This window comes from Haemaphysalis longicornis, unplaced genomic scaffold, assembly GCF_048455015.1.
Source record: "Haemaphysalis longicornis isolate Haplotype H1 unplaced genomic scaffold, Haemaphysalis longicornis Haplotype H1 scaffold_2, whole genome shotgun sequence".
NCBI classification, from domain to species: domain Eukaryota; kingdom Metazoa; phylum Arthropoda; class Arachnida; order Ixodida; family Ixodidae; genus Haemaphysalis; species Haemaphysalis longicornis.
This window is the reverse complement of record NW_027526295.1, coordinates 149,097,161-149,110,709: the sequence shown is the minus strand read 5'-3', so window position 1 is coordinate 149,110,709 and position 13,549 is coordinate 149,097,161. Positions and strand designations below refer to the sequence as shown.

General features: G+C 47.9%; 1 protein-coding gene across 1 annotated transcript in view; it reads right to left on the bottom strand.

Moving 5' to 3' along the window:
* Nucleotides 1-1,483: 1,483 nt before the first annotated feature.
* Nucleotides 1,484-13,549, bottom strand: part of LOC144168351 (acetylcholinesterase-like) — a 34,968-nt gene continuing 22,902 nt past the window's right edge. Inside the window, exon 7 of the mRNA XM_077697356.1 lies at nucleotides 1,484-1,598. Coding sequence (XP_077553482.1) covers nucleotides 1,484-1,598 — 115 coding nt within the window. The remainder of the gene's footprint in view (nucleotides 1,599-13,549) is intronic.

Here is a 13,549-nt window from a genome sequence, read left to right as displayed (position 1 = left end):
CAAACACCGCCGCCCGCTTCGGGAGCCATCCAGGTTGTCCTTGGTCGCTCATTTCTGGTCTGCATGCCTGTTGGAAGTGAAACGTTGTCGCCCAACGAGAAAAACACGCGACGGTCCGCGTTTTCAGTCGGGGAACCTCCTGCCACGACCGGCCGCCGACATCGCCGAGGCAGCAGCCATTTTGAAAGCAAGGGGCCTCCCAGCAGGTCCGCAGCGCCCCGCAAGCGCCCCGGAGCATACGCTCCCAGCCGTTGCGTGCGTAGCACCGCATCGCCGGGGCGTTTACGTAGCGTACTGCGCATGCGCAGTCGCGACCCGCCCCGCCGGGGCGTACGCTCGTCCGGAGCGCGCGCCCAACTAAATCTGTCTATTTAGGGGGCATATGACGCGGAATGGGGAGGACATGGATGTTGCGTCGCATTGATGGAGGTATGCGTTGTGGCGAGTCCGGAGTTCGTACCACCTTCCGGCCTAACGTTTTGAACAGATGACGACCGGCAGGTGTGAGTTGTAGGCGCTGTAGATGGTTTTGGAGATGGGCCTCAATAATTTCCGAGAGGGCTTTATGTAGATCCAGTTTCAATAAGCGAGCAACAATAAAAGGCGGCGGGGATCATCACCGGCTGCGCGACCCAGATACGTCTCCGCGTCACCGGCCCTCACACCCAAAATACAGAGGGGGCAAATGTCTCCCGCTGCGTCGCTCTTCCCGAGAAGAGAGGGACAAGCAAAGAAAAGTGCGGAACGCGCCTCATCAGATCAACGCCACGCGAACAAACGGAAGATCGCCGGGTATTCTGATGTATGAAAGCGCGGTCTTTGTTGGGGCCTCTTTCAGGTAGACATCTGGAAGTGTATATCATTTTCCCACTGCTCTTGGAAGGGGTCATGCGTCAAGAGCGACATAAACGAGTCTACCACGTTGCTATGCCGCCACGCTTAGCCGGAGATCAACCTGCATGTGAAAAAAGGGCCCATCTCCCAGCGAGGGGGACTCGAGTAAATCCGTCGCATAGGGGGGGGGGGGGGTGTATTGCGTTAACGTTTAGTGTTTGGGGAGTTGGTGGTAGTGAATGCGTTGTATCAGCAGCTTCTTGACGTAGTTTGAATGAGTCAAGGATATAAGGCGCGTTCGTAGCCTTCCATTCTGTGTCGGCTTTATGGCGCAGTGGGTAGAGCACCATGTACCTTGCGTTCCGCCCGCAGGGTAGTTGGATCGAAACCAGGCGCCGGTAAGAATTAGTTTTTTATATAGTGTAGGGGGAGGGGTGCGGACCTGTTGTTGAGAGCGAGGAGGGTAGCGTGATGCGGGAAAGGAGGAGTGGGGGAGAGGGCGCACCAGGAACGGCTGTTGCGGACGCCGAGGCACGCCAACGCCGGGTGACATCGTGAGTTAAAGAAATGCTCTGCATTTAAAAAAAAGAGAGCAACAACAAACGAAGAGTGGCGTTCGCGGAAAGAGTGGCAGGGAAGCCCTCAGGAGTCAGGACACGCGCACTTGAATCCTGCCCGCTTCAAACAGTTCAAATAGGCTGTCCAGTGCGACGACCCGCGGCAGCATCGCCTGCAGGTGGCCGCTCTCGGTCTCTTTACATTGCCTGCGACGCGGTCGCGTTCGTTGGAAGCACCCGAGATACCCGACTGCCTGCAGCAGGACCGCATTGTCGACAGCCAGCGGCGGCCCTTTCCCCGATTTTAAGCGCATACCCATCCAGCGCAAGGCCAGCGCAGTCTTCCAGCTTCGCCCGTTTTATTCGCCACGACCTCGGTGGCTGCAGCGTCGGCGACGATGACGACGGGCCGTGCGTTAATTGTTTAGTCTTTCCTCACCCTCACCTTTTGTTCCTCACTCGAAGAACTGTGCACTTTGGCTCACTACAGTGCGCGATTATGTTTGATAGACAGAGAGAGAGAGAGATCAAACTTTATTTAAAGCGGCCCATGTCCGGGCTGCCGAAAATGTGGTTCTGGTGGGCCTGGAAGACGTTCAGGTGGGAATTCCGCAGGTGTCAGGGCCCCGCACGTGGGCAATGTGCCGGGCGAGGCGAGGCCAAAGGATTGGGCGAAGATCAGGCGAAGGAGCGGCCTAGTTTTCCCATGAGTATGGAATGTGGGATGGTTAAAGGTGTGGATGAAGAAAGTGAGGTGATCTCCTGGCGCGAGGACAAGTACAGTAGGGGTGTTTAACGTCGGGATAGGCACCACACACCTGACAGTGGGGCGTGCCATCTCGGGTCATGATATAGTGAAGAACGAGGTCACAAGGGAGGGAGAGACAGAGGGGGTGGGGGGAGGCAGAACCTACCTTGCTGGGTGTTGAAGGGGGTTTCACACCCTGTGACCCAGCGACCGTCTCCGGGTTGGCTTAGCAGTGCGAATCAGAGAAGCAACGCAGAAACGGGGACGGCTGCCCTCCCCTGTGTTTGCGCGAAGGCTATGCGAGCGGCTATCGTGCAGGCTTATATATTGTGCGCTACAGCGAAACGAAACTGCTGTGGCTGACTTTCGCGACGTCGGCTACTCGTGGACGGCATCGGCCGATGTGGGGTGGGAAGAAGAGGCAGCAGTCAAGGTGTCGGCATTTCATTGGACCTTGCGAGTGACTGTAAATAACCCAACACAGGGACACTGGCCGAGAGGCACAACTCGAAATTTGGAGGTGTAGCGCAGCGAATGAATAGTCCGTTCGTGATGAGCATCGTTCTTAACGAGTTTATTGCAACTGAGATTTCGTAATATGTGTGTGTGCGAGCAAGCAAGAGAGAGAGAGAGAGAGAGAGAGAGAGAGAGAAACCTGAATAGCGTGCGTACGCACGCATCGTGCCTTTTGTACTATATACGCTCCACCTACCGTCACACAATGTGCATGACTGAGAATCGGGTCCATGACTTGACGTGCCGCCATACGATCCATTCAAAAACGAGTTACCCTGGCAGAAGCAAAACTGAAAATGACCTCCCCTCTTTCCCTTTCTGGCAACAATGTGGTATGTCACGTAGCTCCTTATAACAGGCAGCCCAATCAAAGTTGGCCATTTCAGGGGCGATACATTGGGCATGCTGATAAACACTCCACAGCAAGTTTCCTTTTTTTGAACATCATCAATCCCTTGCCCAAGAAGTTGATGTGGCCAACTCCGTAAAATCTAGTTTAGTGATCCCGTCACTGTTGACGAAAGCGACGAGCAAACGAGCATCGTTTACCCAATTGTTAAAAAAAAAGGAATGAAAATGTGCTGAAATTGGCGAAAAAATATACATTTCCGGTGGCTTTTGCAGACAAAGGGGTTAGAGACATCATGACATATCACGCACGGTTGCTTTCCATTTTTTACCGGATTTATTTGCTGGGCATCTCCAACTGCTTCAAAACTGCTACATTGTACAAGAACCGTAGTTAGTTGCGGCAAACTGGCCCCCAAAGACGACAAAATTAAGAAAAAAGTGAAGAAAATATAGATTTGATGAAGAGGAGTTCTTGGATGCCGTTAAACATTTTAGGTGAGGAGTACTTTAGGACCGCACAATGTCCGTCCGCGTCCTTGCGCACGGCATTTACAATCGCAAAAAATCACGCAGGCACCGGCAGCATTCGAGCCTGTGTCTGGTAGACCATACAGAGTTTGACACAGTGTCAAACTTCTTACCCATTGGGCTACGACCGTAAGTTAGTACCCCAGTGTCAAACGGCTTACTCCCTCGCCTGTAACGGTGGGGAGTACCATAGGACCTCCCAATGTCCGTCCGCGTCCATCCGTGCGCACACCACCATCAAGCGGAAATCAAGCGAAATTCAATTTGAGCCGCGAGTTGCAGTTTCATTTAGGGAATAATCAAAGTGCAACTCACGGCTCAAATCGAATGACGGTCGGACGCAAATCGGATATCACTCGGGGCGCAACTTGGATGTAATTTCGAGTCCCCGTACTCCGCACCATCGCCATCATCCACAGAGTAGAGATGCTGCCATTTTTTATTCCCTGACTTTCTTACCTTTTGTTTTCTCTTATCTGCTAGTGTCCCTATCTGCGGCATCATGTGAAACAGTGCCGATTATCTTACGGTCCAGGAATTTACGAAAGTGACAAACAGACAGCTTTGATATTGCTTTCCTGGACAGAGGTATTTGATTGCGTCTTCCGACGCGTGACTTGCCTTTCTACGTGCACGGAGGCACGAAAAAGCGGTGCCAGCGTCGCCGACTACGAATTGTACAATATTCGCGCTACAAACCATGGGCGTTCACGCGATATTCGCATGCGAGCGGGCTATCAAGCAGCTGCAGAAGGCGCTCGCCCGGAATGCGCACAGGAACGAAATATTCGTGATCCTACTTCATGCAACAGCCCAACACTCGGCGCAACAGCCGAACGATCCCGATTTGGTGATCTCGTATTCAGAACGGCCATCCGGTGAACACTGTGTGCGGGTCAAAAAAAAAAAAAAAAAAGAGAGATATGAAGTCATTAAGAGTCACGCTGTCTGGTTCTTAGTCGAAGCGAATAGAGAAAAAACACCCGGGATAACTGCGTTTATATACCGGTCAACCCACGACAGACACACGGAACAAAGACACTTATTACCAAAAAGGGGGCAGCTTAACAATGCGGTAAAGACTACAACACGATTTGGTGATCTCGTATTCAGAATGGGCATCACAAATTGTCTTTCAAATGTGCCTGGAAAATGATGTAGAGTGCCTCGAAGTATTCCTTAGCGAGCTCAAGGCGGTAAAAGCAATGTCTATCGTGCATCCGAATATCTGTTCAACTTGTCGCGGGAAAGGGGCAACGCCCATATGGCGCGTTTGTGAAACTGCCATCTCTGGTTTTCATGTTTATTTTCTTATTACGCGATAAGGTGAACGGGGTATGAACATCCGCCCTTTGGGGCATGGACTTGGGAAAATTCTGTTTGGTCACGGATAAGGGTTAAACAAGCAACGTACAGGTGAGCCACTATAGGAAACTGCTCTGACAATTTAAAATTGAAAAAAAAAAAAAAACATTTCTTAATCACGCCTGTCTTGAGTGTGACCACGCTATCCGTAGAAGTTTCTGCAATGTCGTTTGATCTGCCACTTGGTTAGTGACTCGTATTTTTACCCAAAAATTCTGGGGTCCAGAAAAAGAGGCAATGATCGAACAGGACACTCCGTGCACCACACCTATTTCCGCTCCACCCCATCCTCGACCTAGAATTAAGCCGCTGTTCATTTTCTGAAACAATATGAGGTTCCCTTTTTGTTCTTTATTCCCCCAACGAAGAACGGTACTCAATCTTTCTGGCAACTTTTCTTTCCCATCTACACGAAGTGAGCGGAAATTATGTTTTTCAAGACATCTGGGATATAATAGTTATTACTTTACCGCTAAATATTAATACCCCAAATTGGAAATATCATGCATGGTTTTACAAAAAGATAGCGCAGCAGACATGGGGCATGCATACAAAGAGGTTACGCTGGCACTCAGACCAACGTACGGTGACGCTTACGGTCGCGTGTAGGTGCATGCTCGACTAGGTGCACCCTTAAACCTATTTTTATACATCAGTACCTCTGCGTGTTTAAATTATTTTTGGAATTATTCAGGCGATGTGAAAGCTCCACTTCAAAGCAAAACGGACAGCGTGCAGTTCTGAAAATGCGTCAGAAGTGTTCTCACTCCCACGCATCCTTCTTCCAGCTCCTCACTGGCGACCCAGCTAGCGCTGGTCGACCGGGCGCAGGCGGCCATGACATCATATGGGCTCCAGTGAATAAGGAACCACTCCCAATTTAGACGCTCAATAAATGTATTCTCTCTCTCTCTCAATGATCAGGAACGAAATTAAGTCATTTACCGAAAATGACTTCACCCACTCCTCCGAAAGTAGGAAAGCCGGGATTGAGTAGAAAACTTGAGCTCGAGACGGGTGGGCGGTGAGGTTAAAAGTAACGATCCCGGCAGGCAAGTTGATAGAGCAGCACGTACCGTTTTTGGAATGGAATTCGGGTTCGTTCCAACTCCAAACGTATTCACAAGGAATGCGTTTCGAATTCGCAATGGTAGCTTTTTTGCAGAGGTGCTCAGTATTTTATTCATCACCGTCACAAACTGAGCTTTCTGTTAAGAGGAACAAAAGCTAGCGACTACCGTTGATGGGAGCAAGTTAAATTACACGCGACAGTCTGCTTAAGGCAGACAGGAAACATAGACCCAGTGCGTTCTTTCGGGATTAACTTTTCTTACTTGGACCCGCCGCGGTGGCTCAGTGGCTAAGGCGTTGCGCTGCTGAGCACGAGGTCGCGGGTTCGATTCCCGGCCGCAGCGGCCGCTTTTCTGATGGAGGCGAAAAGCAAAAACACCCGTGTGTTCGAGATCTCGGCGCACGTTAAAGATCCCCAGGTGGTCAAAATTAATCCGGAGCCCTCCACTACGGCGCGCCTCATCGCCTGCGTTGCGTCGGCGCGTTAAACCCTACAATCAATCAAACTTTTCTTACTTGGAAGGATTCTCGAGACAAACGCAGCGTATTCACTAAACATTTGCGGTTCCAAACTTCCTAACGTACGTTTACAAAACGTTTTTTTTTCTAGGCCCACGATAGTTACGCTTGTATTTCTTTGTGAGCTCGTTGGGAGCTGCCAAATGAGTTCTGGCTTCTTTAGAGGCCGTGCGCGCTTAGAGATTGCGTTTTTGACAGGCACTGGAGTATATTAGCTTGGGAGCGTTGATGGGCTCATTGAGCAATTTTCCATGGGCGCTAGCTGTCCGAAGCTGCCATGGTTACCAGCCTTACTAATCAAGCGTCCACGCAAAACCGTCGCCTACTGGACGACGCGACGACTACGCCAGCCAGAAGCAAGCGCCCGGCAAAGCCCACCTGCTCCACAATGCGCATTTGAGCTATCACTGCCGAAGCTAACTGAATACACCCGCCCCAGCAAATATTTCTGGTCATGACATACGGTACCACCCCCATGTCGCTTGCCTGAATACACACCTGCCAACCGTAGCATATATCGAAGCTTTGTCATTGAATAACTTTTAGGTTGGCGCTTAGCTTGTTCATGCAAGGTGATGTGATGTTCTACGCACAGGCTATTTTGCCGTGATGTCTTGGCGATGGCGCAGAAGCAGTGCACGAAGTCGTGACCGTTGCATTTCCGATCGTGGTGTCAAGCACCGGTTTCAAACATTGACAGAGTTTCGGAATTCAATATGAGAAGCGAGAAAAGGCGACTGTTTATTTTTTATCGCGTCTGGAACGTGACTGACATCACGCGTTCCACAGGTGATTCCTGAACAGGTAGGTCAGAAATTCTATATAATCATAATCGTGATCATAACACACGCATGACATACAGTGAACGCTACAATATATAAGTCGAAACGTAAAAACAAGCATGCTACTGAAGAACGTTTTAGGGATTGTCACAGATTGAACAATATTAAGTACTGTTATCACTGGCAAGAGCACCGGCAGCAGTGAACATTAACACACGAAGATAAATATGTCTTTGGAAGGTACATGAAAGCGAAGTAGTCTACAAAGAGTTCTCTACCTATAAGACACGTTCCAGCGAGCAATAACAATTCAACCAACGATAAAAACGCAGTTAATGGTGATTGGGAAAGCCCGTGATAGCCTTAAAATAGGGTCTGAGTTGTTCGCAGGCTTCGCTACGAAGGTCTGGAGTCCAGCGGGGTGGCCCAGTGAGGAAAGATGTCACTTCTAGTGCGAACATCCCTTTGGGGTTGTTGTCGGCCTCCAATAGGATTTCACTGTTGAAAAAAAGTGTTGTCATGGGTTAATCTAAGGAATATCAACACACATACAGTAACCCTACAGTTGTTCTGGGTCATTTTTTTTATTTGATTGATGCACCCTAAGGGGCCCAGTGGACATTACATAGGGGCGGAGAAGAATTGTAAAGGTACTAAAATACAATTTTACCAAAACAAAAACACTCATAGAGCAGAACACATTGAAAATAGAATAAAAATACAAGACTTAAACGCGGCAATTGCAAAATACGGCGCTCAACGTCGTAATCAAATACCAAACTATGTATAAAACATATGTAAAATGACCTATAACACAAGATGTGATATCGTACAGGCAAGAACAATCATTGTTACAACCTAAAACACAATGAAGAGCAAATCAGATAGGGTTTTGAGTTAAACAGCTGAGAAGCAGCGTTTGAAAGGTTGAAGCGTCTGTTAGCCTCACTATGTTTGAAGGTACAAAATTCCATTCGTTTACTGCTAATATAGAAGGGGAATACTGATATATTTTTGTTGAGGCGAAAAGTGAATGACCTTTAAGCTGGTATTTCGTCGACTTTTTTCTATTGTTAGGCATGCGTTTTGGGGCTGTATTTTCAAACCCCGTGGCACACAACGATACGTTACGTACGTTTCAAGCTCGACATTCGAGCCTCGTGTTTGTACAGGTTACGAGGCATTTAGCTCGACATTCGAGCCTCGTGTTTGTACAGGTTACTAGGCATTTAACATTCTACCTATAGGGCGCGCACTCGAATTGAATACATTGCGCAGTTTAAGTGTACAGTTCCTGCCTGCAACATCACAGGGCATCACTAACAATTACAATTTTTATGCATGTGTACAGACGAGTGGAAGCGAGGAGGTCATCATGCACCTGTTGTTTCAGAAATATGTGATTTGCACGAAGCGGTATTCCGTGTGAATTTTATTCCAAGTGCACCGTGCTCACGGAGGCTGTCTGAGGATTGCGACGTTTAAAACTTGCATATGGAACTACTTTAATCAATGACAATTTATTGTTTAAGTCCTTGGGTTTCCAAAACGTGTACTTCATAATCACAGCAATGTTTACAATCGCCGAAGTATTTTAATGTCGATGTCATTATTATAAAGAAAACATTCCTGCAAAACAGGAGTTCACACGGGGCACAGCTTGGCCGAACGTTTTGTACTGTACCTTCGACATCCGTCATAATAAGAAGCTGTTCAGCTTTCAAGAAGCAACGACACACTTTCAAGCAGATGAACCCGCAACACGCGTTCTGATTAATTGATTCACTGTTTGATTGATTGATTGATTGATTAATTGATTGATTGATTGATTGATTGATTGATTGATTGATTGATTGATTGATTGATTGATTGATTGATTGATTGATTGATTGATTGATTGAGTGATTGATTTATTGTTTTGGGGTTTTAACGCGCCGGCGCAACACAGGTGATGAGGAGTGGAGTAGTGGAGTGCTCCGGATTAATGTTGACCACCTGGGGATCTTTAAAGGGGCCATGCAGACAAAGCAAAAGTTTGTTTTATTAGAAAGATTTGGTGTTTTATAGTGCGCCCAGCGCTTGTCCGGCTGCAAACGATGCTTTATTCACTGAGATATTTATCAAAGTAGGTTAAAATTTTGGTTCTCCCGCCAAATCCTGTGTTTCTTGAGGTAGTTTGCGATGATGTCACAAAACAAGTCTTCAAGCGAACCCGAATGCAGCACTAGGCTTTTAGAAAACTACAAAGCCTTGTTTACCATCAATCCTCCCAGATGACGCCACCATACCGTAACTGACCTTTGCACGTTTTTTTTTTTTTTTTTTGACGATATTTGCACCTGGCTTTTTCGTGGTAGAAAGGGCTCGTTTTGTGAAACATCGGGTGTACTCGAAAAACAGGGTCACCTAAGAGTATGGCGCTTACACTAATCGGCATATGTCGTGTCTGACAACCAGAAAGCGCTATACTGCTCTGCAGCTATAACAAGCCTAGTGGGCGAAGTACCACCAACAGCGCGCTCTGGTACTTCTATCGTTACGTGTATTTTCGTAACTTCCATGTTGACCCCACCATTCTTACTTCTATAAAATGACTATATAAATTACATTTAGGCGAAAATAGCTCTCTTTGCAAGATTAAAAGCCCTGCATAACTTGCGTTTGCTTTTGCCGGCCTCAGCCAATCGCACAACGGGGCAGTATGACATAATAGGTCCTGTTGCGGGAAACGAGCAAGTCGGTTGAATGGCGATTCCCTTTTTCCCTAAATATAAAGCTTATTTGAGCGAAATTTACGTTAAAAGTGGTGTCACTATAATTCTATTGAGGCAAGCTTTCGAATGAACCAAAGTTGTGTTTTGTCTGCATGGCCCCTTTAATGTTCGCCGAAACCTCGGAACACACCGGCGTTTTCACTTTTCGCCTCCATCGGAAAAGCGGCCGCCGCGGCCGCGAATCGAACCCACGTCCTTGGGCTACCGGCACGCCTCCATCATTACCGCAGACCTCTAAAACCTCTCGCGCGCACGAGTAGCTACTCCTTGCAATTCCTAGCGCAATTTTAAGTCGCTTCTCTCGGACGTATTTGCATGGTGCACCTGCCGTAGGATTTGAAGTGTGCAATTGCCGTAGGATTACACACTAAATCTGAGATGAAACGCAAATACCATAGGCAAGTGCATCAAAATGTTATGAAATTGGCCCTGCAATATTGCTGATACACGCTCTTTTCTCGTCGTTTTGGTATTGAAGCCCGGCCATATCTATAGAACGCACATGGTAATTTGCTCGTCGCAGTAGGTACCTTTTGTGATTACTGCTTCGATTTTGTTGCGATTATTTTAAAGCGGCTACCGGATGATTTTATTGGTGCACTGCAAAAAGCCGCCTGCTAACAGCGACGATATTTAGTGTCTGAAATCACACAGGCACAAAGAATGGCCGAACTTTCAACAACACCGCAAAAAAAAAAAAAAAAAAAAAGTTGAGGAAGTTTCCAGGTCATCTGGTGTGCCGCGTCCTAATAGGTATGCGGCTCGGGTAATAAAATGACAAGACGTGCTTACTCTTCGTGTTCTAGTAAATATTCTCTTACAGTGTCGCGGAATTGCCATCCCCATTCCATTCGTTTAAATTCCTCGGAATGACAAACGCTAGCCTATTCCCACGCATGCAATGGACGGGCATTTAATTTCCTTCTTTAATTCCTCAACGTAGAAACTGCCTCGTGTTGCAGTATCGAGTTACTGAGGAACGCAACACGAATCTTACGTTATCATACGCGTTGAAAACGGCAAAATTATGCAAAATGTGTCACTTGTCACCGAATTTGGGAGCTGGTAGTAGCTTGACCTCATATCTCGTGCAGAACAACCGCCCTTCTAATGCAATAATTTACCATTCCTTCCTAACGAAAGCTGAGAGACGCGCGAAAGCTAAGCGTGCGTCCAACTTTCTCTGAAAGTGAGTCCAACCGATTGTCAAACTTTCAAACACCCAAATCGCGAGCGAAGAACGAACCCATGCGACGATTTTTCGAGCACGGTAAACGCATCGACGAACGATCTAAATGTGTACCGCCACGTGGTTTATGAGATAACGGTACTTCATGATCGATAAGTGTGTTGTTTTATTTAGAAACGTTCCTTTATCGCGACTTTCAAGTAACCGTTTTGGCACAATGGAAGCCCGGTTTCAGAGAGAGAGAGAGAGAGAGAGAGAGAGACTTTCTTTGGGGTCCCCAGTTTCACGCACACGCCGTGTGTTCAGAGATCTTATCTGATAAGATCTGATGAGACTTATCAGAGCTTTTCGGTAGAGCAACTGGTCTACGGGAAAATGTAGTAGTTTCTTGACAGAACGCCATCGGTCGAACCAAGAAAACTTCCGCTTTAAAACGGGGCAGCGTCACACTGCCCCTTTTTGCATAATAAGTTGTGGGAGTCCCACTTTTTGTTATAGTATTTGCTTGTTGGCATGTTTTGATTGATTGTGGGGTTTAAAGCGCCGACGCTACACAGGCGATGGGGTGCACCGTAGGGTAGGGCTCCGGATTAATTTTGACCACCTGGGGATCTTTAACGTGCGCCGAAATCTCAAACACACAGGCGTTTCACTTTTCGCCTCCACCAGAAAAGCGTCCGCCGCGTCCGGATGTTAGCATTTTTTTTAATGGACCCGCCGCGGTGGCTGAGTGGCTAAGGCGTTGCGCTGCTGAGCACGTGGTCGCACGTTCGATTCCCGGCCGCGGCAGCCGCTTTTCTGATGGAGGCGAAAAGCAAAAACCCCTGTGTGTACGAAATTTTGGCGCACGTTAGAGATCCCCAGGCGGTCAAAAATTAATCCGGAGCCCTCCACTACGGTGCGCCTCATCGCCTGCGTTGCGTCGGCGCATGAAACCCTACAATCAATCAATCAATCAATTTTTTAATGGTTTGTTCTTGCGTGACGCGAGATGAAGCAGCTATTAGGTTGATGTCTGCTTTTTCAGTTTTTTGCGCAGCCTGGCGAGTGCTATCTTGTTATCTGCTTAGCGTACTGTCGTACCAGGGCCATGGGCAGGCTGCGGGATAACTCAAAGGCACGTCGCGCGGTGCTTGCTCACGCCTTCACGCACTCTAAATGCTTACTTGAATGGTTTAAAATGAATTTAGAGCATTTTGCACTAATGCTACTGTACCAAAATGAGAAACGGCAGGCCAGTGTCACCGAACACCATTAAGTTTTGCATTCACCTAAGGAAAGTCGCCACGGTTACCAGGTTGACCTCTATTTGGCTTGTTAATTACCCCGGCATTATCCGAGCCCAATACATAAAATACAGGACTTTATCTGCTGCACTCTCATTTAAAGTGACAGAACCATATTGTGACGGGAGCCCTGGCAAAAAAAGAAATATGCGCAGGCAGGTTGCTCCCACGAACAAGCAATGTATATCCATGAGGACCTGAGCCAAGTTTTGAAATGAGGCCTTCCTACCTATGTAGTGGCGGTGCCCCAACTTCCAAGCCGATGACTAAAGCTTCAGTAATCAGGCACGTTGGTGCGCAGGCGCAAAGGCCACGTGCACAGAAATGCAGTAACCAAACCAAGAACAAGCATACGGTGTCCCGCTGCTGAGATCTGTCCAAGCACTAGCAAACAAGGGCGCTGCTGGAGCCGGAACTCTTAAAAACAAACGCCTTTTAGCAGCTGCATCTTCTGCATTGTCGTATATAATATTTAATGTAATCGTATATCCCAGCTGCCCACTACCGTTGCATAGCATGAAGGTAGAAAGCTCAGTAACACATCCGAAGCTGGTTTCCTACGCTTATGGAGGGTGCCGGGCAGCACGGTTCTCACCCACAATTTTAATTTTGCTGCCTTGGTTTTGATTTCACTCTATCTCATGGCTTATAGGGGGCGGCAAGCCAGCGTCGTTAATATTTTGATCATTATAAGCCGTTGATAGAGCCCCGAGGCCGCGCTGCAACAGAGGGGCAGATGGTTGACAGGTTCGCGCCGTAATCCCGGGAGATGCCTACCAGGGCGGCTTACAAGTTACAACGCTTCTTTGCGCGCCGGGTATGGAGGGTGTGAGGAGAACTCCTTGCAGACTCGTTGTTTCATGTTTCATGCGCGGACGCTTTATATTGCTAGCTGCAAGCTTTCGCGGTATCAGATTGTGGTTAAAAAAACACCACTGCTTCTGATTCGCGCTGTTCATCTGTCAACCTTTAACTCTCCCTTCCTTCCCCTCTACCGCTTCTCGATGCTTTTCCCCGACTGCTGTCGGC